Consider the following 25643-nt stretch of genomic DNA (forward strand, 5'->3'; position numbering starts at 1 on the left):
CTCCTTTAAAATACTCTCTGTAGCTGTGTCATGCTAAAGCACTGCAAAACAGGTGACACATGAGCATGGAACATCCTCAGCAGTTTGCATTTTACTGTGCCAACAGAATTACAATTCCAAACCAGGCCAGAAGAAACCGTTCACCTTACATTTTATGTCTTTGCCCTTAAAAATCTCTCATCTGAGGACAGCATCGATTTTTTTTTGAAAGGTATTTCCATAAATCATTAAAAAGTAACCTCTCTAAAGATTAGAAAAGCTTAGTCAAAACTTTGTCACACGGACAGTGGGGCCAAGCAGAAGCAGTCCTGGTTTCAAAGGAACAGCAACATTCACTACAAGTGGGATGGTGTCCACGAGGACAGCTGGAACTGACAGCTGGCATCTCTTCCAAGGAATCTCACAAAAAAGATTCAGTGGCTTACGGACACATCACTGCGCCACGTGACGTGCCCCTCCCCTTTAATCAGTCAGCTTTCCACACAAGGTACTGAATATTATTCTATTTACATTCAAAAATAGCATTTTTCTCTCTTCAGTACATAGTGGGAATGCCCGTGGATTAGTCAGTAGGAGCCCCTCTAACACAGGTGCAGGACAGCTTTGTTGATCTCCGGGTTTGTCCAGTCGTTCCGGATGTCATCCAGGTGATTGTCAAAATCCACCAGCGTCTCGTAGGACTTGCTGTCCAAGAGAGAGGCAGCGATTCTCTGGGCTTCAGTCCAATCTTCACAAAAATCACTAGGATGTAAAACAGCCAGGGATAAATAGGAATCACAAAGGAAATCTCCACCACCTCCTCCACTCTGGAAATTAAGCCACGCACTGCAGAATGGTCACGGCCTGGCTACAGGAACCAGCTCTTCTCTCTCACTGCAGCAAGAAACCTTTAAAATCACTGTCAGCTACATCCACAGTGTCACTCATCCACAAAATTTTGCCATCACCCAGACAACCTGTTTCCCCTCACTACCCAAATGCCACTGAACTCCAAGTTTACTCACATGTGCGGGTCCTTGCACCTCCACTTGTTCTCGTGCAGCTCGTACACGTGGATGGCAGGCTCCACACACTCCATCGTGAACTTGGTGTTGTCAACCTGGTGTGTGACACAAAAACACCCCCTCAGTCTCCTCCTCAGCATCCCAAGAGATGAAATAAAACCCAAAGTCAGTTTGTAAAAACAGGGCACCTTACACTCATCCACTGTTCTGCCTTCACATAGCCAAATTTAAGCTGCCAACATCCTTTGCCACTGCAGCAAGGAGGCAAAGCCCCGAGTGTGACATTAAAGACAAGAATTTATGTTGCAGAAGGGGTGTTGGAAGCCATGAATGTGCTGCCTGAACATGCAGAGCAGGCCTCCAGTTCCTCTGAGGTGGCAGAGAGCTCACCGCAGTCTCTCTGCAGACTTTGAACTTCACCGGCTACAGGTCACTGCACCTCTTCCCCAGAGCATTTGGAGGGGAAGAGAAAATTAATTACTTATTAAAGGACTCAAACCCCACCATTTCCATGGCTGGTCCAACACCACAGTCAGGATACAATAAAGAGAGGGTGAGGGGGAATGAAGTGATTTACCATGATGAGCGCTGTGTCCGTGAAGCCCTCGGCAATCCTGGAGGCCACTTTCTCTGCAACCTGGTTTGGGCTGCAACAGAAGGGAAAAGGAACTGAGTTGTGTGAGCCATGACAGCCCAGCTGAAACCAGCAGGAAACGGGCTCAAAGAGATGTGAGAAGGTCACAGTGTGTTAACAAACAGGAACAAGATAGAGAGCTGATGCTGCAGCTGATAGAAGGAGGCCAAGAAATGCCCAGCTCCCCTCTGCAGCACATGGTCCAGATCTCAGCTGTGCTCAGGCAACAGGTTTGGAATGGCAAATTGTCCACTGATGGCATGGAATCAATGTTTTGTGGCCTCCTACCTTCTTCCACCAGACCAAACACTGCACCCAGCTCAGCCCTGTCAGCCATTTAAAAAAGAACACTGAGTTTTCTCCCCAGTCTGCACTTGAACTCACTGTCCAGTTGTTCTACCAAAATCAGATAATCTTTTAAAAAGATCTTTAAAAACCTTCAGTATGTTTGAAAGATGACAATCTCTATGTGGTGCCAGTGGTGCCAGTGACAATCTCTACGTGGTGCCAGTTACATTCAGAAATTAAACTGGAGTTTAAAAAAAACATCAAGCCTGTGACATTTGTTCAAACCTCAAACAGAACAAACTGTATCTTCCTCTTAAAAATGACTCCAGCAGTTATTTCCCTTGTAAAGAAAGGACTAATAATGCCTTTATCCCTGTTAGATACCTTAGAAGTCACAAGTGTTACTTAAAAAACACACTTGAGTCTGAATATACATTAACAAATAACTGGAATCAGAGAATCATGGGATGGTTTGGGTTGGAAAAGATCTTAAAGATCATGCAGTTCCACCCTCTGCCATGGGCAGGGACACCTTCCACTAGATCAGGTTGCTCCAAGCCCCATCCAACCTGGCCTTGAACACTTCCAGGGAATATGGCATGATACTTTAAACAAGCTGTTCTTATTTATTTTAAATGTAAGTATGATATACTCTCAGTAGTCCCAATACTGGATTTGTCTAACAGATAGAGGGGAAAACACGTGATACACGGATCTGAAACTAAATTGTGGCTTCACAGGAAGGTCCTTTACTGCTTATTGGGTAATCTGAGTCAGCCAGCAGGGAAACAAATTACTAAACCTGGGGAAAATAAGTGATAAATAAGAGATATCACTGTGCCACTGACATCATCTTCCACTTCAAGAGCATTCCCTTTCCACATAAAAAATGGCTTCAATAAAACTCAGAGATAATTAAGTAGTTTAGAAAGAATTAGGTCACTTCTGACTTTCCATAAGATACTCAGAGTTTACAAGATCTGTACTGCACAAGCAAACACGCTACAAATTTTGGCTATTTCCCTGACAACTGCAATTAAACTGGCTGGCAGTCATTCAAAGCCTGGCCTTTTATAGTATCCACCGAAGAGGAGGGATTCTGGAAAGCCTGGAGTTTCTGCACCTGAACAAAGGCCACATCCCCCAGCACCAGGGAGACAATGTGGAACCAGATGACAGTTGTCAAAGTTAATCAACACGCCTGATTTATGTGGATGATTTCTGCTGGCAGAGTCCAAAGTACAACCTAAAAGAGCAAACAGAAGGAAATATTGCACCAACACACCTGGCATCTTTCACGCGTTCGTTCGCCTGGTAATATCCAGCTATCACGTAGCTGTTCTCCTTGCACCAGGAGTCAATCTGGAAAAGCAATGGGAACAATTAAACCCAGGGAAAAATCGGAAAAAAACCTCCCCAGAATTAAGGAAATCTCGTGTGTCTGTCCTGCAAATAAAACAGCAATGAAGCATTGCTACATCTTTAAATATCTACATATTTATGCCTCTTTATGTGTGTGCTCACGCACAGTTTGGCTGATTTAACTGGAACAGAGGAACCCAATTGAGCATTTGGAGAACGATGGAAAACATTAACCAAATGGAGCAAAAGAGCAAGAAGTGATCTCAGTCAAAGCCTGGCCTAAATTCGAGTGACAGGACTATTAAACACTGCCTGGGAGAGGATTTTGGGTCTCACCCACTGATGGTTGGGGCGATTGTCTGTCGGTGTTCACCTGACACAGAGACTTCAGAGCATGTTCACAGCATGGAAGTGTGATTTCCCTGCAGAGCTTGTGTATTTTACTTCTAATGTAACATTTCTAGGTTAAAATGCAAGTATTTTTGGCCTTCATTAGAAAATAAAGCCTGAGGTCAAAGGTAAACGTGAGGCAGAAATTTGTCCCATTTCCCATTTTTTCAACCCACTCTGTCACAAGAAAGCTTTTGAGATAGGAACGTTTTCCTTTGAGAGTTCTTCCTAATTTAACATCTGTATGTAAATGCTTAAACATATATATTTTTTTGCACACAATTTACATGACTTCTGATTTACAGAAGTACAAAAGTTGAAGAAGTTTTGTTGTTGGTTGTTTCTTTTCAAGTGAGTTTCAACACTGCTCTTCTTCCTGTTTTAAACTGGACCTGAATTCCTCCTGCTGAGTCTGTCGTGCTTTGAAAATATCTCTCTATATATATGATGTTTCTCCTCAGAATTGAGGATATCAAGTCAGCAGAATACAGAGCCCTGAAAGACAGAAGTGGAGAGAACAGCTCGAATTTTCCTTTGCAGTCCCTGGAGAGCACGGCCTCAAAAAACCCTCCACAGCTCTATTAAAATGGAATCCAAAAATACATCTGCTGCTGACCTGTCGCATCCTGGAAGTCAAATCAATCTCATTTTCAGCAATAATTATAGTATTAGACTGCACAAACAAACAAACAAACCAGCCATGTGAATAATCCAAAGGATGACATGGATTTAAGTGATAAAGAAAAGAGGCTGTGTAGCCCTGCTAGAGCTGAGGGTCAACTGCTGTTTCAATTACAAACCCATTTCGAGGGCTTAGGACTCTGGTTTTAATTGTTAGTGGCTTGAAAGCTTGGCATTAGAGCCTGAAGCCAGACACTAAAATTAATAATAATAATAATAATAATAAAAAAAGGTCCATCCATTTAAAAATTAAAAAACTTGGTTTAAAATCCATTTTTGTTCTGTACCAAAGCTGTCTTAAAAAGAAAAAAAATGAGAGAATGATTTTAAGTTCTCAGTTCTCTAACCAGCAATTAAAAATTACTTCTGTAATAAAAAAAAAAAAAAAAAAAAGGAAAAAATATCTTTTAGGAATGAAAGCTGTTTCCAGTTGCAATTTCCAAACTCTCTCTAAGCACTGTCACCACAGGTTTCCTCAGCATCAATTAGCTCCTGATATTTTTAGTCACGTCCAGCTCAGCCAAGGGCAAGTGACTGGGGACAAATGGGATCTTGCTTCCATATGGAACTTGTCACCCTGGAAAAATCCAAAGGGGCCTGTGTTCTGCTTTGCTGCAGGTGCCTGGGGGTTTGGAAGAGCCCTGGGAAGAGGAAGAGGAGGAGAAAGAGGAAGAGGAGGAGGAGAAGCAGGAGGAGGAGAAGGAGGAGGACCTGCTGACACCTGAGCGCTGTTTCAGGCAGAGGGAGAGTGGGAAGTGCTCCTTGGTTTCTGGTTTGTTTTTTGGTTTTTTTTTGAGATGTGGTTGCAAAACCACATCAATTAGCTGAGAAATTCAAAGAAAGAGAGAAACCCCACGTGAAACTTAATTCACTTTTTCTTAATGACTCTGCTCTCGAAAGGGATCTCAAAGTGCCAAAGTGCAAATTAAACGCAGGTCTCCGGAGCTACAAACCTCCAGCCCTGCTGGAATCACAGAATATACTGAGTTGGGAAGGTCCCTCAAGGATGAAATCCAACTCCTGGCCTTGCAGAGGACACCCCAAAATCCTACCATGTCCCTGAGAGTGTTGTCCAAACATTCTTTGAGCTCTGTCAGCCTTGGGGCCGTGACCACTGCCCTGGGGAGCCTGGTCAGTGCCCCACCACCCTCTGGGGGAAGAACCTTTCCCTGATATCCGACCTAACCCTGCCCGACACAGCTTCATGTTTGTTTATTTGTATGGGGTTTGTTGATTCCTTGTACGTTTCAGGAGTCACCACATGGACAAACCCATTTGGAAGTGCATCCTCTCTTTTCAGATTAAATCTGGGCATTACTGCTCCCATTTAACATTCTGGGATGACTCAGGTCAGAGACAAGGAGGTGAAACTCGTGGGGCTGGTTCTGGAAAACCCTCCCATGTATGAGCAGGCCACAGGCTTGACCAAGAATCAGCAATAACTGAACTGGAAGAGAAACAGATCCCATTCAATCTTGTCAAATCCTTTAGAAACAGAGGTGTTTTGCTACAAACAGTGAGTTTAACCACATTGATCTCACTGATTTACTCAGTAACCACACGTTAGGTTGTACAGAAGATATCAAGTGCCTCCTTTCAAACCTTACCACGATAAAATCCAATTTTCATAACTGCTCTGACAGTGTTTATTGACATCTTTGCTTTTGTTTAAACCCAAAGAGGAGCAAAGGACCCTGGGCTCTTGTCAAACCTCTGTTCTGAAGCTGCCAATGATCACAGGAGGCAACAAATGTGGCTGTGAACCACACAGCAAATCCTAATTGATGTGGGAAATGCCAGGGATTCCCAATCTTTACCTTTCTGTACCAAAAACTGAGAGTAAGTAAGTAAAATGATGCCATTTCTTTGGTTCCAGAATAGTTTTCTTGCTGTAGATGTGGCAAGACCTTTCAGATGTCACAAGAAACAGGATTTGTTTCCTAATAATCTGATCCTGCAGCAAGATCTACACTAGAAAAATACACTGAAGGTCAAAAGCTTACAAAAATTCACTGCCACAAATCTTGTAGGAAGGCATTTAATCCTAATTTAATGAAAAGTCTACACATACTTTATTATATACATTATTCTACACTTTGCTAGCAACTTCCACTTACTCATTCACAGAGGAAAAACAAGTTACTGCCACTCTAAAAGGTAAAAAATCAAGCCCTGCCCACATTAAGGCAATTATAAACAGGATTATTCCATTTTCCCAAGCAGTCACATGAGGAAAATCGTACTCAGAAAGCAATGACACCAGCAGCACACAGTGCTGTGCCCCTCCCACACTGTTTCACTGCTGTAAATATATTTTAAATGAGAAATTTTGTGTGTTTCACGCCAAAACTGAATGGTCAAGGCTCAGGCTCAGCTGCTCTGATGCATTTCATCATTGGATGAATGCTCTGGATGCATTTCATCATTTCCAGGCTTCGAAAGATGTCACCATTCCCATAGCATGATCTCAGCTGGAGAAAACTGGAATTTAGTTACAAATAACTGGAATTTAGTTACAAATACCTGAATTTATTTACAAATAAATCTTCTTTTGGATGAAAAAGAGATACAAAGTGAGGGGAACATTAAAGCCAATGAGTCTGGAGGAATCAGAAATTAGTTACGTTTCACAGATATTAAAAAGGGATGGATTTTCTCCTGCTCATAATCATGGAATCATGGAGTGGATTGGGTTGGAAAAGATCTTAAAGATGATTGAGTTCCACCCCCTGCCATGGGCAGGGACACTTTCCACAATCCCAGGTTGCTCCAAGCCCCATCCAACCTGGCCTTGGACACTTCCAGGGATGGGGCAGCCACAGCTTCTCTGGGCAACCTGTGCCAGGGCCTCCCCACCCTCAGGGAAGAATTCCTTCCCAATATCCCATCTAACCCTGCCTCTTCCAGTGGGAAGCCATTCCCCCTTGTCCTGTCCCTCCAGGCCCTTGTCCAAAGTCCCCCTCCATCTCTCCTGGAGCCCCTTTAGGCACTGGAAGGAGCTCTAAGGTCTCCCTGGAATCTCCTCTTCTCCAGCTGAACACCCCCAGTTCACCCAGCCTGGAAACAGAGCAGAGGGGCTCCAGCCCTCGGAGCATCTCCGTGGCCTCCTCTGGACTCGCTCCAGCAGCTCCACATCCCTCCGATGCTGGAGCTCCAGGCATTCCAAGCGCAAACACCCGGAGTTCGGCCATTGCCTCCCCATCGTCCCCATCCCTCCATCCCAGGACCCCTCCCCAAACCTGCCCCACCGCTGCGGGACCACCTCACCAGGGTCAGGGCCACTTCCAGCATGGGGGCGAGCGCCAGCGTCCCGTGGAAAAGCGGGATGCAATCCACGAACAGCGCGGGCTGCGGCGGGCGCGGGGCCGGCGGGCGCTCGGCCACCAGCAGCCCGTTCACGGCGCAGTGCGGGTACTTGGCGCCGTGCAGGACCATCTTGCAGTACGCCTGGGTGGTCAACTTCATCCTGCCCCGACCCTGTCCCGGCACCGGGACCCGCCCCGGGACCTGCCCCGGCCCGGCCACGCCGCTCCCCGCCCGCCTCCAAGCGCCGCCGAGTGTCGGCAAAGCGCCGCCAAGCACCGCCGGCTCTTACGACAGCGATTTTGGGGCGGATTGTGGCTGTTCCGGGGCACGGAACGGGGCTGGAGCCGCGGGGTGGGGGCTGCGGGACGCGGCTCCGGGAGGCCGCGCCTGTCCCTGTGAGGGTCAGCACGGACACACCGAGGGGGCACGGCACGGCCAGGGCTGGACAGGGGGTTGGAAAACGAGGGGGAAAGGAGCCGTGGGTGCTGGTTACAGCGGCTGGGCACGAGCCCAGGTGTGCCCAGGTGTGCCCAGGTGTGCCCAGGTGTGCCCAGGTGGGCTCGGGCCGGTGGCATCCAGGCTGTTCCAGCCCCAGTGTGGGCATAAGGCCAGGGCAGGGACTGTCCCCCTGTGCTGGCGCTGGTGTGTCTAGTTCTGAGCCCATCCAGGACAGACACTGATGGGCTGGAGCATGTCCAGAGAATGGAATGGAGCTGGGGAAGGGTCTGGAGCACCAGGAGCGGCTGAGGGAGCTGGGGGGGCTCAGCCTGGAGAAAAGGAGTCCCAGGGGAGACCTTCTCACTCTCTGACAGGAGAGTGGAGCCAGGTGAGGGTCGGGCTCTGCTCCCAGGGAACAAGGGACAGGAAAGAGGAAACGGCCTCAAGCTGTGCCAGGGGAGGTTCAGGTTGGACATCAGGAGGAATTTCTTCCTGGAGAGGGTGGTCAGGCATTGGAAGGGGCTGCCCAGGGATGTGGTGGAGTCCCCATCCCTGGAGGTGTCCAAGGAAGGCCTGGACGTGGCACTGAGTGCTCTGGGCTGGGTGACAAGGCGGGGATTGGTCACAGGTTGGACTCCATAATCCCAGAGCTCTTTTCTACCCTCAGCCATGCTGGCATTCTGGGATTCTGGGATTCTGTGCAAAACCCCCACGGGCGGTCCGCCCGCATCCCGTCAGCCCCCGCGCGCGGCCGCTCCGTCCCAGCTCCCTCTCTGCCTGACTTCCCGGCGTGCCCCGCGCTTCCGGCCGCGGCTCCTTCCGGTCCCACCCGCGGTAGAGGACGGTCGCCAGGTCGTGGGGCCGGGACGGGCCAGGAAAGGGCCGGGCGGGGGCTGGGAAGGTGCAGGGCACCCCTCCGCCATCCCCATCCACCCCCGGGCCAGCGGGAGGGCGGACGGGGCAGCGCTGATTGGGGGGCGGTGGGGGGGCGCTGTGAGGGGAGAGCACTGCGGCCGCCCCCCCCCAAAGGGGCGGTGCGGGGTCATATCGCCGGTGTCGCGACATGTCGGGCGGGTCTGAGGTGACACTGGAGGGGGGCAAGGTCAGGGCGGACCTGGAGGCTTGGGGGAGTTTGGGCTGGGCTGGGGCTGCGAGGGGAACCCGAGCGCCGTGTGGGATCCGTTATCTGTGTGCCCGCCCTGCCCGGGGATGTGCCGAGATCGCTCCCTGATCAGGGATTGCGGCAACGAGTGTGGGGTGTGCTTGCCCTCGGCTTGCTTGTGGCTCCTGGAATCTGCCCCGGAACGGTTTGTTTGGGAATTGAAATGTCTTAGAAGGGTGGTTTGGACAAAGGAGTGTCCTTGGGTTCGAGTGCAGGGAGAGAAAGACTCATCCAAGTAAATTACGTGGGGGAATATCCCTGGAAACAAGGAGATAACTTCGGATTTGAGTGCAGGAAGCTCTGGGAAGCAACAAGGAGGGAAAGGCTCATCTTATAGTGGGGGAATGTCCCTGAAAACCATAGAGTGCTGTGCTGCTCTTTGGAGAAGGGGCAGGAAGCCCCTAGGCCAATTATATTTGTATATAAACTATTGGAAAATGTTGTTATTTCCCCTTGGTGTGTTGCCCTGTCTGTGCCTGACCTTGTGCTCTTCTTGCTGCAGGATGTTGGCTTCCAGAGCCTTCAGCCTTGTTGGGAGGAGATCCATCTGCACCTCCCTGTGCCTGAGAGCTCATGGACACGGTGGGTGACACTGCCCTGGGAATGGTGAGGGCAACAAACCCAGTCCTGCAGAGCAGGGGCACAAACAGCTGCTCTGGGGGTCTGGGAAAAGGCAGGACTGGGGAGGAGTGGGATTGGGGAGACTGGAACAGGAGATGGGAGTGGGCAGTGCCAAGGCTGGCAGTGCAGAATTGCTGCTGGGGAGGCAGCAGGAATCACAGAATCAAGGAATCACTGGGAGTAGAAAAGGGCTCTGGGATCAAGGAGTCCAACCTGTGACCAATCCCCACCTTGTCACCCAGCCCAGAGCACTGAGTGCCATGTCCAGGCCTTCCTTGGACACCTCCAGGGATGAGGATTCCACCACATCCCTGGACAGCCCCTTCCAATGCCTGACAACCCTTTCTAGGAAGAAATTCCTCCTGGTATTAGATGGGATATTGGGAAGGAATCCTTCCCTGTGAGGGTGGTGAGGCCCAGAGAAGCTGTGGCTGCCCCATCCCTGGGAGTGTCCAAGGCCAGGTTGGACAGGGCTTGGAGCAAGCCCTTCCTGGGCTAGTGGAAGGTGTCTCTGCCCATGGCTGGGGTTTGGAACTGGATGGGCTTTAAGGTCCCTTCCAACCCAAAGCAGTCTGTGATTCTGTTCTTATGCTCTCAAAATAGCTCCTGTCTTAAGTGCTTCATCTGGATTCCTTCACTGGCCTCACCTTTTTGTCTGAGCTGTTGGGTTTTTGTGCTGTAACCTGTAAGAGGTGTTGTGCAGGAGTTTGATTGGTGTCTCTTCTCTCTCCCCCCCCCCCAGCTGGCGTTGCAAAAGCAGAGGATTTCACCCTCCCAGCCTATGTGGACCGTCGGGACGTGCCCCTGCCTGAGGTGGCCTTCGTGAGGGACCTCTCAGCGCAGCAGAAGGCACTGAAGGAGAAGGAAAAGGCCTCGTGGACCGCCCTGTCCATCGATGAGAAAGTGGAACGTAGGTTTGGGGGGCTCTAAGTGACCTGACAGTGGCAATGACACGATCTCCTCTGCTGCATGTTCACTGTCATGGAATCATGGAATGGTTTGGGCTGGAAGGGACCTTAAAGTTCATCTTGTCCCACCCCTGCCATGGACAGGGACATCTTCCAGTAGACCTGGTTGTTCCAAGCCCTGTCCAGCCTGGCCTTGCACACTCCCAGGGATGGGGCAGCCACAGCTTCTCTGGGCAACCTGTGCCAGGGCCTCACCAGCCTCACAGGGAAGAATTTCTCCCAATATCCCACCTAACCCTGCCCTCTGGCACTGGGAAGCCATTCCCCCTTGTCCTGTCCCTCCAGGCCTTTGTCCAAAGTGCCCATCCGTGTTTCTTGTAGTCCCTTCACGCACTGGGAAGCCACAATTAGATCACCCCTAACCCTTTGCTTCCAAGCCAAACAATCCCAATTCTTTGAGCCTTTCCTTGAAGAAGAGGTGCTTCATCCCTCTGATCATGTTGGTGGCTGTGGTTTGTGTTCCCAGGGTCCTTGGTGCTATTTCAGAACGTGAAATGCACCTGCTGTGGTGTCTGTTCTGGACCTGAGGTCACATCCAGCAGTTCCTCTTCCAGAAAACAAATAGTAATTGTATTTGTTTCTTGATTCCCATCTGCTTTCAACAAGCCAGACAAAATCTCTTCATTACAATATGCCATTGTTAGTCCAGCTGAGGGAAATGAGCCCCTCAGCTCAGATGTGTATTTGAATGTTAATGACTACTGACTTTTACATTAACCAAATTCCAGCTAATTAAAGCCCTGAGTGGGTGTTTTGACTTGCAAATAAAACTGCCTCATTTTTTCTACCTGCTGCCGTGGTATGAAGTGAGAACCTGGTCTGTGAACAGGTGTCAAAGGTTTAAAACCCTTTGAGGAACTGCTCAGATGTTCCTAAGCACTCTCCAAATCTTATATTGCTTTGGGTTTTAAAATCCTTAGTGGCAGAGCGGGGAAGCTTTTTGAGATAGAAACATTCCTGTTGGAATTATTTGTGCTAGGAAATTCTGGGATAACTGGGAATTGGAGAGGAGGAAGGAGAGCTCAGTTTCTCCTCCTTTCAGGTCTATTCTGCAACTTTTGCACAACTTTATGATAGTCTATAAAATGAAGACTTCACATTGATGTGGGGGCAGGAACAGCAGGTGGGGAGGGTGAAACACAACTCATTGGTCGTGCTGTGGGAGAGGGCAGCTGATTCTGAGCCTAATTCAACATCCACCTCCTTTTGGGCAGCCTCAGGCCTCGGTCATCTCCCTCTGGAGGGTTCCCTGTCACCTGCAAATCACAGGAAAAGTTACAAGAGATGATTTTTTGGCTTTTTTTGGCAGTGTACCGTATGAAATTCAACGAGACCTACGCAGAGATGAACAAAGGAACAAACGAGTGGAAGACCGTCCTGGGTGCAGTGTTTTTCTTCCTCGGCCTCACTGGCGTCATCCTCATCTGGCAGAAGCACTTCAGTAAGTAACCCTTTAGTGGAGAGCTGGATCAGTTTATGATCCCTAATGGGACATTAGAGAATTCCCATAAGCTTCTTTGTGGGGTCAGGATGGTGTGTGGAAGAGCCATAACTGTGACCTCCCACCAGGAGCTGTTTGTAAGTCCCTGAAAACTGTCCTGGAGTTGTAAGTTTATGGAGTCAGTGGGTTTATTGCATAAATATTCAGGAAGGTAAGTCATGGAAAGTTAGTGGAGCTTTGGGAGGAGAGGAAATGGAGGGGAATGAGTGGTGATACTCCTGATCCCAGAGCTTCCCCTCTCTGCTGTCGGAAAAGCTTATTGCTGCCTTGGTAGTGAGCATTTGGGTTTCTGCCATGTTTGGCTGCTTTCCCAGCTCAGGATCTGACCTCAAGGGAGCCTCCAGCTGCCGTGAGGCAGAGCAGCAGTTAAATGAGCTGCTCCCTGCCTTGAGGCTCCCAAGAAACAGAAAGCAGGAAGCTGTTATCTTGTACAAGCCTTTACTGATGAAGGAAACCGCTAGAGAATCTGTGTGGGAATGTGGTCTGAGCTGGATGCACCAGAAACTGGATGTAGGGAGTGTAGGTTTGAACAGATCAGAGAACCACGGAATGGTTTGGGTTGGGAGGAACCATAGAGGTCATCCAGTTCCACCCCCTGCCATGGGCAGGGACACCTTCCACTAGACCAGGTTGCTCCAAAATCCCATCCAGCCTGGCCTTGGACACTTCCAGGGATGGGGCAGCCACAGCTTCTCTGGGCAACCTGTGCCAGTGGGATGACTTCAGGGGAAAAAAAGCTTTTTGTTAGTGACATTTGTCCCTCAGTTCCCAACTTGCTGATTTGGCATCACAATATAATTCCATCCAATCCCACCCTGCAGTGTACGGCCCCATCCCGCACACCTTCTCCGAGGAGTGGCTGTCGGCGCAGACCAAGAGGATGTTGGACATGAGGGTTAACCCCGTGGAGGGCATCTCAGCCCAGTGGGATTTTGACAAGAACGAATGGAAGAAGTAAAGCAACTCAGTGGAACCTGCTCTGCTTGAATATGAAACGATTCCATCACCTATGCGTGACCTCGTTGCTTGTGTACTGGAACACCCTCTCCACCTACAGAAATGCTAATAAATGTCTGGTTAACTTGAGAGTTGCCTGTTACTGGTCTCTGGATGTGTTTGTTGGGGTGGGAGCACTTCAGAGGTTTTATTAAACACTGTGGTCTGAGCATAGTCTGGTTCCTGGCTTGATGCTTTCAGGGCTAAGAAAGCTGCTGCCAAATTTCTCCCTTCAGCTAAGCTGGTGTCCCCTGGATTGTGCAGGTTCTTGGTTTAAAAACTCCCCTCTGAAGACTAAAGCAAGCTTTGCCTTCACTTTGCTCTTTTCCCGATGACAGGAAGCCTCCATCAGGAAACCTGATGTGGTTTTAAGTCTGTGAACGTGTTTAGGAGCTGTGTGGGGTCTCAGCCACTTCTTGGCCAGCCTTGTCCTTCCACTCAGAAATCTGGGGAAGGTTTTTGAGGTGAGATAAACTGGTTGGAGTTAAGCAATGAGCTCCCCTTCCTGCACCTGAGAAATCCCTTAAGTGATACATTTGTCTCTGGGGTGCTGAGAAGGGTGGTCCAAGGTGACAGAATCCCAGGCTGGTGATGGCTGCAGGAGTGTTTGCTGTGCCTGTGATTTGCTCTTCCCTGCTCTCCACACAGCTCCTGCCTCTGGCAGGCTGTTGGCACAGATGTGGGAGGGGGACAGTGAGCTGCCAGGTGTTACTACCTGGAAAATAGATGTCTTGAAGCATATGCTGGAGTTGCAGCGTTGCTTTGCAGCTCTTCTCGTCCCTGTTCCCAGAGGGAAGGGAAGATGGGCTCATCCTCAGTGTTCCATCAGCTGCATGTTGCTCATGCCATGCTCTGGTTTTCCAGGCCTTATTCTGAATTCTGCTCATCCCTGTGACCGGGAGGAATTGGCATGACTGGAAGAGAAATCCCACTGAATGCAGGGCTTGTGCCAGCCTGAAGCATCCCAGAAGGAATACTGGGCAGCATTGCTGGGACCAGGGACTCGTTCCTCCCAGGACTGTCCTTCCCAAAAGGCTGTGGAAGCTCCAGGGAGTCTGGGAGGGAAACCTGAGCTTCACCACGGCCCCAGATCCTTATTTCACCCTCCCCTGCCTGGCACCAGCCACTCTTCTCTGTTCCCTTCCCTGGTGCAGCGGCAGGACCTGTGGGAGCAGCCTGAAGGTGAGCTGAGATTGTCAGGGCTCTGCATGTTCCACTCCTGGCAAATGTTCCCTTTCCTCCTGCCCTTGGCAGAGGGACACACTGTAGGAGAGGGTCATATCTCACCATCCTGTCTGGGATTTTTGGGTGTTTATTTGCAGGTAGCCTTGGAGACCAAGAAACTGCCTGAATCCCGATCCTGGGGAGAGAAAGCCCATGGGGAGTGGAATGAGCAAGGTAGGATGGGATGCTGGTCAGCATGTCCTCTTCTCCTGCAGCCCGTGGATACTCCTCCCAGGCCACCACGATTCCATAAATACAACTATTTGCATCTTCCCTTTCTCACTCCACTTTGAAACTCTAAGTACTTAAGAAAGAAATTGAGAAAACAAATAGTGATTTATATCCAAGGTTTATGTCGGAGGTGAGGAGCAAAGTGTCTGCAGGTGTCAGGAGAGTGACAACTGGTGTTAAATGCTCATCCCTTGGGAGGTAAAGCCATGGCATTCTCATTCTTAGGGCTGACAGGGGGGTCCCTGCAGGGAAATTCCCCCCTTACCACCCCCAGGATGTGTCTGTGCCCGGCAGCGATGTGGGAAGTGGGGTTTCACTGCTGCCTGTTCCTCTAGGGCTGGCAGAGAGGATCAATTTCTGTTGGGATCCTGAAATAACTTCCTGGTATGTGCATTCTCCAGTTTAAAATTAGACTCTGGGACAACAACAGACAGATCAAATCAGGGCAAACTCTGCATAGCTCTGGTGTGGTTTAGACCTGGGTTTCACCGCCTGTAGACACAGCCTGACCAGCAAAGTGGGTTTTAAAGCCCCCCTGGTGCTACCAAACCATCTTGGGGATCCTGGGCTCTTGCTGCCAGGAGCTATTTGTGCAGACAGTTTTGTAGGATCCCACTTTGGACTTGATAATATGCAGGGCTTGGTGTCCCCTTTCTAGTGGTACCAGCTGGTGCTGTACAAGTTGTGCTGCATCCAGGTGTTTGCACTCAGGAACAGACTGGGATTCAGCTGAATGGTAGAGCTGGGCTGGATGTGACCCAGTGCTGCTGAAAACCCTTCCTAAAACTTCTCAAACCAGGGGTTTTCTGCCAGATGAGCACCAACAAGTCCAGCTGCTAATCAGCTTTCTCTTCTCTGTCTCCCTGAAAAGCACTCTAGCTGGTTCTTACACCCCATAAATACCCTGAGCTGCCCCTTTTTCTCCTTCATAACCCCACAGCACTGAGTTGGAGACCAAATTTGCAGCCTTGATGTCTCTTACTGCAACATCCTGGCCAGAAAAGTGTTATAAATAGCCTGTACCCATCTATCTCCAGCTGGCAGACGCAACCTTTGAAACTCTGTAGGATCACATCCAAGTCACTTCTGTTTCTGTGCTGAGTTTTCCCGAGCTCTGCACTCCTGGAGGGGTTTAGGCTGGTGGTTTGAGTGGGCTCAGCCTTTCCTCGTTGTTAATTAAGGTGCTTTGTAGTTCAGATGCTTGGTTTGTCATGGCCTGAGGAGTTTGGTGCCAGATTTCCTGGTCCTGCTTGGAACCACATGTGCTCCCACCACATTGGATGCACTTTGTACTGTCTGAACTCTCTCTCCTTTTTGTCACCTTCCAGGTTGTCACAGGCCTCTACCTCGGGAATATCCGTGGTAAGTGCCCTTCCCTGCCCCACCTCTGCAGTGCTGTGAGGTTCCTGAGTTAGCTGGCAGGGCTAGAGGATTCCCTCTCCTCGGGGGCTCCCTGTGTCTGCTCCTCAGCATCTTCCAGAGATCCAAAGCCCCCCAAAATCTCCATCCCAATTGCAACTGATCCAATGCAACTCTAGCCCAGGAAAGTGATGTCCATAGGGAGCTGCTGTCACCAGCCATGCTGGAACACTGTGCAGCCCTTGGCATGGCTGGAAACCTGCTCAACAGTGAGGACACCACAGCCTTTGACAAGTTATCAGTACAATTTCTGGTTTTGGGGGTGACTTTAAGGAGTCTCCTGAGTACCCAGCACTTCCAAGGGGGATTTTGCTTGGAAGGAGGTGCCCAGCCTCCTTCCCTGCACTGTGTGGGGTGAGAGGCAACGGGAAGGGCTGGAGTGAGGGTCAGGGGGCTGGGAGGGATGGGTGTGGGTTGTTGGTGGGTGTGTGGTCCAGCAGATCTCCCAGGAGGGCAGGTGATTCCCATGTGGCTCCTGCTTCCAGACTCTGAGGACCATGAAAACCTGCTGAAGAATGGGGTGACCCACATCCTCTCTGTCTACAACGGCGCCAAGCCCGTGCTGGAGGTGAGTGCCCAGGCGGGAGTGCTGGGGGTCCAACCCTGAAGGAGCAGGGGCTGGGAAGGTGCAGATGGGACACCCACGGGCTTCTCCTGGTGTGGGACAGAGCAGGGAGAAGTAATGCTGGATTTGTACCAGTTTGCACCGTGCAGTGATGAGTGGCACCCAAAGGGGCTCAGCGCTGGCACTGGGGAGGGGGGAGCGGGGCGTTTTGGGGTCACAGGCACCACTCGGTGTTTTTTGGGGCGCGGGTGGGACCCGCGGCGCTGCGGGGCCGGCCCGGCCGTGTGCCCGGTGCTGCCGGGGGGTCCCCACGAGAGGGCGGCGGTGCCCCGCGGATGGAGCCCCGGCGGGCGGGGGGACACGCAGCGGAGCTCGGGACATCCCCCAGGATCCAGGACATCTTTTCCCGCTGACCCCAGAGCGCTGCGGCCCCCTGGGTTGTCAGCGGGGAAACTGAGGCAGGAGGAAGCTGCCCGTGGGTCGATGCCAGAGGTGCGGGGCAGGTCTCCCGTGCACAAATCCTGCCTGGAGAGTTCCATGAACTGGGAGCAGCCCCTTGGGGTTTGGCCCACGGGGGTGTGTGAGGAGAATGGCCGCGGGGTGCTGGATGCCTGGTGCAGGGGCAGAGCTGGATAACAGGGTGGGCACAGCCATGGGGGGAGGGGGAAAATCCTATAGGTCATCATATCACAGAATCATGGAATGGTTTGGGTTGGAAGGCACCTTAAAGTGCATCTCATTCCACCCCTTGCCATGGGCAGGGACACTTTCCACTAGACCAGGTCGCTCCAAGCCCCATCCAACCCAGCCTTGGACACTTCCAGGGATGGGGCAGCCACAGCTTCTCTGGGCAACCTGTGCCAGGGCCTCACCAGCCTCACAGGGAACAATTTGTCCCTAATATCCCACCTAACCCTGCCCTCTGGCAGTGGGAAGCCAAAGTCCCTCTCCAGTTCTCTTGGAGCCCCTTTAGGCACTGGAAGGGGCTCTAAGGTTGCTCCGGAGTCTCCTCTTCTCCAGGCTGAACAGCCCCAACTGTCCCAGCCCTGTCTCCAGAGCAGAGGTGCTCCAGCACTTGAAGCATCTCTGTGGCCTCCTCTGGACTCAATCCAACAGGTCCATGCTTTTCTTGTGCTGGGGGCTCTTCACCCCGGTGTCGGACCTGCTGCCATCTCCCAAATCCTGGGATGCTGAAGAAAGCCAAGGGGATTGGCAAGACCCCTCATCCTTTTGGGGCCACCGCGGGGAGGGAGCCCCAGCCAAACCCCAGCTGGAGCCTTTTCCCTGCTGAGGCATTGGGTAACGTGGAGGGGGGAGAGAAACGGCTGGTGACTGGGGAAGGGGCAGCAGCTGGGGCTGCCGAGCCCGGGGCACGGCCAGACGGGGAGCAAACCACACGGGGAGCTTACAACGAGCTTACAACACGGAGCAGAGCCGCGGGGGTGCGGAAAGGGGAACCGGAAAGGCATGGTGGGTTGAGCAACGTGTCAATCACGGCTCTGGGCCGGGAACCGCAAACCCCAGCACCGTTCCCATGCGTGGCCCGGCTCCCCGAGGTGGGATGGGGACACCCAGCCCTGTGGGGAAGGGGAAGCCGCCGGGAGCCCGGCAGTTAATCCCGAATTGGTGTGTGGGTCAGGGATTTAGGGGAGGGTTAGGGTTGGTTTGGTTGCTTCGCTGCTTGGCACAGTGGCTTTGCCATTGGGGTGGCTCTTCTCGCTGCTGGGAGGCTGGGCTGGCACCGGGAATGGCATGGAGCCATGGATGGGACGGAGAGGTGGTGCATGGGAAAGCCCCCATCATCTTTGCAATGTGGGTCTTTCCAGTGCAGAATTATCCCCATGCCCATCCCGTTCTACCCCTCCTTAAATAATCCACTTTTTCCAGCCTCCTGATTCCTGGCCTGGTGGGTGGTCCATGGGGTTGGGCTGCATCAACCAGGGAGCACCTCTCAGCAGCGACCTGCTGGAAATGGGGCAATCCCTGGTGCTCTGGCTGCAGGATTTCTACCCGTTCAGATAAGAAAGGACAAAAAAAGCCTCCCAACCCCTCAGATGAAAAGGATCTAATTTTAGCTTAGAACAGGGAGGATCGAGGAAGCGATGTTTTAAGGAGAGGAAAGTGATCTGACCTAGGCCAGCATGAGACAGATGATTTATGGTGTATTAAAAGGGCAGGGAGGAAATAACTCATTGATGAGAGAGGCTTCGTCAGTGTGTGTTCATACACGTCTTCCTGGTGGGGCTCAGGGCCCTGGGAAAGGGCTGGCTCTGTTTTGGGGGGCTCCTGAGCATTGTGGTGGCCCACCAACAGCCTGTCCTCTGGGATGAAACGGGAGGAAATAGCCTGGGGTGGGATGGATGCGCCCACCCATCAGAGTGGAGCAGGGTGATGGTACCCAAAAGTGGTTTTCAGCTTTCCCCTCCCCTAAGGGTCAACTGGGGAGAGAGAAGAGAAGAGAAAAGAATGGGGGATTTTATGTTTCTTGGAGGTATTTTACTACTGTGACCATCTTTGTATTGCAGGACATGACCTATCTGTGTATCTCGGCCTCAGATGCATCCAGTCAAAACCTGTAAGTTGTTTCCCATCCTTTTGCCTCCCAGATCGTGTGCTGGTAGTTGTTGGTCAATAAAAGTTCAGATGCTGCAGGAGGAAGGTTTAGTCCATTCATACCGTGACATTCTGTATCATTCCTGAGCTTCACATAAGTTGGGGTGTATTCTCATGGGGAAAATAGTATTTTAGGGCTTAAAAATCTGTTTCTGCGTGTGTTTGCAGTCAGTAAATTTAGTTTTCCATCAAATTTCAGAATTATTCTACTGTGCAGGGTTGAAAATTGGAGTGTTAGAAAGACAATGATTTGTGTCTTCCAGACATTTTCTTTGGAAAGTTAAAGGGAGTGTTTATTAAAAATAACAGTTTTTTCACTATATAAAGCACAGATAATTATAACTCTTGCAATGATTTTTTTGAGATGAAGCTGATGAGAGGTGCTGGAAGGGAGCTCCAGGATTTCGTGGGATGCTGGTACTGGGGGGAGGCACCATCCTGCTGCTGCTTTGGGCGACAGACACCCATAAATCATCCATTTCAACCAGCAAATGGGCAGCTCCAAGGGATTTTTCTGTTGCATCAGATCCTAAAAAGCATCAAAACTAGATGCAGAGTGACCAGAGTAAGCCCTGTTTGTGAAGGTACTGGTTTTTCCAGCATCCTTGGGAGCAGCCGTGCCCGGGGGTGGGATTCTGCTTGCTCATGCTCCTGCTGAGCGGAAAGAGAAGCTTTACAAGAAAACCCTGCCTCAGCAAGAACTGGGTTTTTTGGTTGTTATTTTTTTTTTAGTCTTTGCTCATTTCTTGGCATTTCTGGCATGTCTACAAAAGGAAAAAAAAAAAAAAGGGAAAAAAAAAGAAGATAAGGTTGGCTGCCGGAAGGAAGACTTGTTCAAGGAACTATTTTCTGCATGTCAGTTTATGCCTTGGATTTCACAATCCCAGTGAACTTGTGTCCTGCAGAGGAGATGCTTGTGACTCAGGAGCTCAGGAGCCCGATCCCATGCTTTAAGGCTGGAAAAGCACAGGGGGAGTTTTCCTGTGGCTGGCTGCTTGGAGGAAAACACCTCGTGGAGTGTGTGAGGATGGATGGGCTGGCTGAAATTCTCACTGCCCTCCCTGTGGGATGGGTTGGGAGAGGATGCTTCATGCATGGAGTGGGCTGGAGGCACCAGAATCATGTGTTTGCGAGGAAGGGTCCTTTCTGCTGGTCCTACCAAGGTTCTGAAGAGGAGGACTGGGATCTGGAGAGCTTGGAGCTGTGTGGGCAGCTCCTGTAGGCCCTGGGGGATGCTGTCTGCTTGTGAAGATAAGTAGGACAAGATGAAATGCCCTGGGACAAACTTTAAGCAGGGAAAGGCCCCCCCCAAAAGGTGATGGTGCAGTGGGGGAGGATGAAGATCCAGAGGAGGATGAAGATGAGAAGCAGTAGACAGACATCTCCTTCCGGGGTTGAGAGGCTCAATATTTTCAGTATGAACACAGTGTCAGAGACTCCCCCATCTCTCCTTTTCCTGGGCAGCAGAACCCACTGCAGTTCCTGAATAAACTCATCCCTGGCTGATTTCTTAGAAGGAGCTGAGCCCAGCGCTTCCAGGGCAGGGCAAAGAGCATCCCCTTCCATGGGCTAGCAGGGATGGAGGGGATTTTGGAAGGTTCTGCCTTGTCCTTACGGGGAAACCAGCTCCCTTGGGGAGGGCACAGTGGGAATAACTCTGCAGTAGCTCATGCCCTGGCTTCGGAGAAATCAGGAAGGCTGTGCAGGCACACACCCACCCTGTCACGCGCAGGCAGAGGAAGTCCGGTGCTGGAGCAGAGGTACTGCTGCCAAAGGGTCCCTTTTCTCCTCCTGGGAAACCCAGGGCTGTGTGCTCAGGGAGGCCACCAGCAGCACAAATGACACAGAATCACATTTTCTCCCTCAAAACTGCCCCAGAGCCCAGTGTGGCCGTGAGGGTGAGCAGGGATGGGCAGCATTTGTTGGAAACACGCACCAAGGAGAAGAATGCCTGGCTCAGTGTGGGATCTTGGAAGCTCAACAGTTCCTGCATCCTATCCAGTGATGAGCAGGGGGGGATGTGTCTCACAGGAGCCTGCATGATGCTCCCACAAACACCCACCTCTATCCCATCAGTACATATGGATTTAGTTATCCTGTTTTCCAGCTCTCCATCAGAAAGCCCTGGCTCCAAGCCTTGTTTTGCTGGTTTGGGTAAATGTGCTCCCTCTGCCTTGCCAGCAGTAGCTGGTTATGTTTTTGGGAATGCAGGCACCAATCCATGGACATGCCTGTGTTGTTGCTGGCAACCCTACCTCCCTGGCATGGGCACTTCTCCATGCCCTTGCGTGGGTGGAAAGGGGACGTCCAGGCAAAATGCCTCCAGAGCCACACTTCTCCCTGCCTTCTTCCCTGCTGGCATCTTTCCATCTTTCCCTTGGAGGGAAGATAGAGTTTTTGACATCATTTGGGAATTAGAGGTGAGCTGATGGCTCAGGATGAGTGCTGATGTGGGAGAGTGCATGCCCCTTACTCACAGGATGACACCTTTCCCTGGAGGATGTCCCCTTGGGGTCCTCCCTGAACTGGTTTGTCTGATGGCATCACCATCCTTCCTAGATTCCTCAGGAAGCAGGAAATCCCCTGGGAAATCTCTCAGGTCATTTCCTTCCCAGCAGATGAAGATCATCCCCTTTGCCTTCACCTGGCAGAGGAAGGATCTCTCCCACCCCACACTGGTAGCCCCAGGGCAGTGGGAAGTCCTTGGGAGTAACACAACGGCAGTTTCCAGGATGTCCTGGTGCCTGACAGGGGTGGACAGCCCTCCCCTCCTCACCTCCTGCCTCTCTCCTTGCAGGCTGCAGCATTTTAAGGAGAGCATCAAGTTCATCCACGAATGCCGGCTTGGTGGGGGAGGCTGCCTTGTCCATTGGTGAGAGCTGCTGGAACCTCCTCATGCCCCATCAATTCTCTGGGAGGTGGGGATGGGCTCCCAAAAGGTGTCCTCGACTTCAAACATTAATTGTGGTGGGGAGGGAGAAGAGGAGAAGAAGGAACAGTGGGAGGGTGACAAGGGAAGGTCTCCCTGGACCTATGGGGGCGGGTGGTCCATGCGCTGACAACCTGAGCATCCAAAAAGAGGTGGGACAAGGTGGTGCCACTTGCTTGGAGCCACCAGCAGTGGTGAGAGAGGGAGAGAGTTCCTTACCCCTTCCCAATCCATGCCCAGGGAACCCTGCTAGCACCCCATCAGGGCAGGGTGCCCAAAAGAAGCTGCATCCTGAGGGTGTCCCACACCAACTCCAGCAGTGGGAATAACGCTGCTCCCTCCTGCCCTGCCAGCCTGGCCGGGGTCTCCCGCAGCACCACCATCCTGGTGGCTTATCTGATGACAGTGACAGAGCTGGGCTGGGAGAGCTGCCTGGCTGCCACCAAGGCTGTGAGACCCTACGTCAGCCCCAACTCTGGCTTCCAGCAGCAGCTGCAGGAATACGAGAGGACCCTGCTACAGGAGGTATGTCCTGCCCTGATGTCCCCTTAGATACGTGGTGGAGGAGTTTGCAGCCAGGCAGGGCTCTTTTGCATGCAACTCTGCACAACCAGCTGTTTGCCCCAGCTGGCTTTTGGGGATGTTATTTATTACCTGGGGATTTGGGGGTTTGCATGCAAAAGAGAAAATTAAAAAAAACCAAAAAAAGAAGTGTTTAGATATTATGTGAGTGCACTTAAGGCTCTTTCAAACCTTAAAACCACAGTTATTTTCTCGAGAGTTCAGTTAGGACACAGTGGGAGGGATGGGAGAGCAGCTTGTCCCCTGGGAGCCTCAGGAAGGAGCTGGGCTGATTCCCAGGAATGCACTGCAGCGGGAACTGGAGGCGGAAAGGGAGAGAGGAGAGGGAGGAAGGTTCGTGCAAACAGTGTCGAGATGTCTGGGCGTGCTTGGATCTGGCAGGACTTCCTCTGACAGCAAGTCCTCTGCTTTTAGGGGCAGGGACAGGCAGGAGCAAGTGTGGGTGGAGAAATCTCCTATTTCCTCCCCAGAATGACGTGGAGCAGTAGGTTTTAGGAGAGCAAAAGCTCTGGCTGGGTGGATTCCCATCCTGTGCAAGGGAGGGATGATGTAGCTGAGCCAAGCTGGCTGCCGGAAGCTGGGAGTGACAGTGGCACGTTTAACTGGGAGAGCAGAGATCAGAGCTGCACTTTGGAACTGGAAAGCCCTCAAAAGCAAAGGGAAAGGCCTTTAAGAGCTCAGCTCCCACCAGGCTCTCCTCCAGCCTCCCACATTGGACCTTACTCCTTCACCCAGCACTGGGGTCTGCAGACAAGGACAGGGGTCCCAAACTGCACATGGGACACAGATGGACCTCTGCAAGGAAAAAGTAACCCTCAACTCGATGTGTACAAGACATCTCACAGCCCAGGTCACCCCTAAACCTGATCCCATCCCTGGAGGCAAAGCCCCCCTATCCATGCACTCCAGCCATAAGCACTGTGCAATGGCCCCATGGCACATGGCAGAGGGGACCTGGTGGTCCCTCCAGCCATGTCGAGCCCTTCAAGAGGATTTCTCTCCTCCCAGGACAGAGACAGTGCCAGCATGTGACATTTGCCCGAAGTTCAGCCCCTTCCCCAGCACCAAGTTCCCTTCCCTGGGTGCTGGCTGTAGTGGGCAGGCGCTGTCACATGAGGGATGTGGCTCTGCCCCGTTATCACCAGCTTGCAAAAATGCCCGCAGACGAGAATGGAAAATGCTCCAAGGGATTACAAAACACCCGTGGTGCTGGAGATTCCCTGCGGGGCTTCCCCTGGCCAGGCCAGCTCTCTCCAGCCTTTCCCACGTTCTGACCACGTCCTAACACAGACCGTGATGTGGGGTTTGTTCTGCCCTCTCTCCATCCGAGTTATTCCTCTTTCTCCCCAGAATCCAGACTGGGTTCAACATGCACCAGGCTTTCCTCCCTTACCCTTAGAAGCTGCGATGCCGTCACTTCAAAATTTTGACAGTGGCTTTGCAAGCATTTCCCTGAAATACCCAAGGCAGTGCCAAGGGCGGAGGTGTTTGGATGTGCTTTCCTGAGCGTGGGATTTAAGAAAAGCTGCCTTTTCCTTGAAGTCCCGTGTGTTCTCTGCGCTGGCAGCGACGGGGAGGGAATGACCCTCTTGAGCAGACTGCTGCCAGCACGGCCCCGGGGGCAAAGGCTGGGAGCGGGGAGTGCTCCGGCATTACTCACCCACAGCTGCATTTGGAGGAGGGGAAGAGCCGGATGGATGCTCCAGCCTGACCGGCGGCGCGCTGCTCCCGGCTCCCCCCTTTGCCAGTGGAAGGGATTGGCAGGCAGGTCAGCCGAGAAGGATGGCCGGGGGTCCCGCAGGGTGGTGGGTGCTGTAGGCACCGTGTCCCCGGGATCCATGCCATGTGGGTTCCGTGCTGTGCTTCATGCCAAGCAGCAGCTGCCTCACTTACCTTGGCTGTGGGAGGTGGCACATTGTTCCCGTTGGTGGCTTTAGAGTGGTTTTCCATGTGTATCGTTAGGATGCAGGACCAAGGGTATCATGACCTGAGCCTCAGTGGTTTAATTTCCCCATTTAGCCCAGCTATATACTGCGCTTCCAGCAAACAGCAGTTTGGAAGCACAGTATATAGGAACAGACCTGGATAAGGGCTGGCCAAGCTGTTCAAGGGGAAAAGCCTCATCCGTTGTTGGTTAAAACCTGTGAGGAGCAGATCCATCCTCCTGGGCACCTCCTGGGGCTGGGGCAGGCATCCCTTGGTGCCTCAGTTTCCTTCTTTGCAGGGACCTCAGATGGGACCTTGGGAGGCTGGAATGGGGAAGGTGCTCCTTGGGACTGTCCATCGGGCTCCTTGCTGCAGGAAGGAAGCCTTGAGCGTGCGGCTGTGGTTTTAATCTGGCAAATGGTGCTTATCTGGGCTAGATGGATAAAGAAGGAAGGAAGGGACCAAGTGCAGCAGCAGGCTGAGGGGTAAGATTAGAAAAGGAAGTCAGTGAGCTCAGAGAAGACAGTGTGGATGTAAGGGAGGGCAGAGATGGGCATCCTGGTGGTGGACCTGCCCCCCCATGGTGCTGGCACACCATGGTCAGGCTGCCTTTCCCCCTTTGGTGCCATCCCAGGTGGGCTGGGTGCTCCTGGTGCTGGGAGAGAGGAGGAGGAGGGCAGCGGATTAGTGGTCAGTGCTGGAGGAAATGGGCTGTAACCACTTCTTGCTCTGGCTTTAAAAGGAAGTCCCTGGGAGCAGCAGCAGCAGCAGGGTGCTTTCCTGGCCTCCTGCTCGCTCCTTCC

At 51.8% G+C, this 25643-nt stretch overlaps 3 protein-coding genes across 6 annotated transcripts in view; 2 read left to right on the forward strand and 1 right to left on the reverse strand.

Annotated features, from left to right (window-relative positions):
- Positions 1–68: 68 nt before the first annotated feature.
- On the reverse strand, positions 69–7894 carry EMC8 (ER membrane protein complex subunit 8). The gene is made up of 5 exons (XM_027646458.1): positions 7627–7894; positions 3212–3288; positions 1582–1651; positions 1005–1099; positions 69–741 (listed from the first exon to the last, which is right to left on the reverse strand). Exons 1-5 carry the CDS (start codon positions 7822–7824, stop codon positions 582–584), a joined length of 600 nt encoding a protein of 199 aa, XP_027502259.1. The 5' UTR covers positions 7825–7894; the 3' UTR covers positions 69–581.
- A 988-nt stretch (positions 7895–8882) lies between these two features.
- Positions 8883–13441, forward strand: LOC113948676. 3 transcript variants are annotated; one of them, XM_027646456.1, is made up of 5 exons: positions 8883–8955; positions 9768–9847; positions 10629–10796; positions 12164–12295; positions 13177–13441. In XM_027646456.1, exons 2-5 carry the CDS (start codon positions 9769–9771, stop codon positions 13311–13313), a joined length of 516 nt encoding a protein of 171 aa, XP_027502257.1. In that variant the 5' UTR covers positions 8883–8955; position 9768; the 3' UTR covers positions 13314–13441. The 3 variants fall into 3 exon arrangements, with proteins under 3 accessions (XP_027502257.1, XP_027502254.1, XP_027502256.1); XM_027646453.1 differs by lacking the exon at positions 8883–8955 and adding an exon at positions 8960–8978; XM_027646455.1 differs by lacking the exon at positions 8883–8955 and adding an exon at positions 8986–9004.
- A 1011-nt stretch (positions 13442–14452) lies between these two features.
- LOC113948677 (dual specificity protein phosphatase 22-A-like) overlaps positions 14453–25643 on the forward strand; it is a 32834-nt gene continuing 21643 nt past the window's right edge. For both annotated transcript variants that reach the window (XR_003528208.1, XM_027646457.1), the window contains exons 1-7: positions 14453–14533; positions 14674–14749; positions 16135–16168; positions 16711–16793; positions 19316–19365; positions 22201–22275; positions 22686–22857. Coding sequence is in view for 1 of the 2 variants with exons in the window: in XM_027646457.1 (XP_027502258.1) it covers positions 14729–14749; positions 16135–16168; positions 16711–16793; positions 19316–19365; positions 22201–22275; positions 22686–22857 (435 nt within the window). In the remaining variant the exon portion in view is untranslated. The remainder of the gene's footprint in view (positions 14534–14673; positions 14750–16134; positions 16169–16710; positions 16794–19315; positions 19366–22200; positions 22276–22685; positions 22858–25643) is intronic.

The sequence above is a fragment of the Corapipo altera genome, unplaced genomic scaffold (genome assembly GCF_003945725.1).
Source record: "Corapipo altera isolate COAL_440 unplaced genomic scaffold, ASM394572v1 62, whole genome shotgun sequence".
In the NCBI taxonomy this organism is placed as follows: domain Eukaryota; kingdom Metazoa; phylum Chordata; class Aves; order Passeriformes; family Pipridae; genus Corapipo; species Corapipo altera.

Coding starts and splice junctions, on each gene's coding strand:
- EMC8 (XM_027646458.1), bottom strand. CDS start 7,824: ATGAAGTTGACCACCCAGGCGTACTGCAAGATGGTCCTGCACGGCGCC. Junction 3,289..7,626: donor TGGAAGTGGCCCTGACCCTG/GTGAGGTGGTCC, acceptor TTGCTTTTCCAG/ATTGACTCCTGGTGCAAGGA. Junction 1,100..1,581: donor CGGACACAGCGCTCATCATG/GTAAATCACTTC, acceptor GTCACACACCAG/GTTGACAACACCAAGTTCAC.
- LOC113948676 (XM_027646456.1), top strand. CDS start 9,769: ATGTTGGCTTCCAGAGCCTTCAGCCTTGTTGGGAGGAGATCCATCTGC. Junction 9,848..10,628: donor CCTGAGAGCTCATGGACACG/GTGGGTGACACT, acceptor CCCCCCCCCCAG/CTGGCGTTGCAAAAGCAGAG. Junction 10,797..12,163: donor CATCGATGAGAAAGTGGAAC/GTAGGTTTGGGG, acceptor TTTTTTTGGCAG/TGTACCGTATGAAATTCAAC.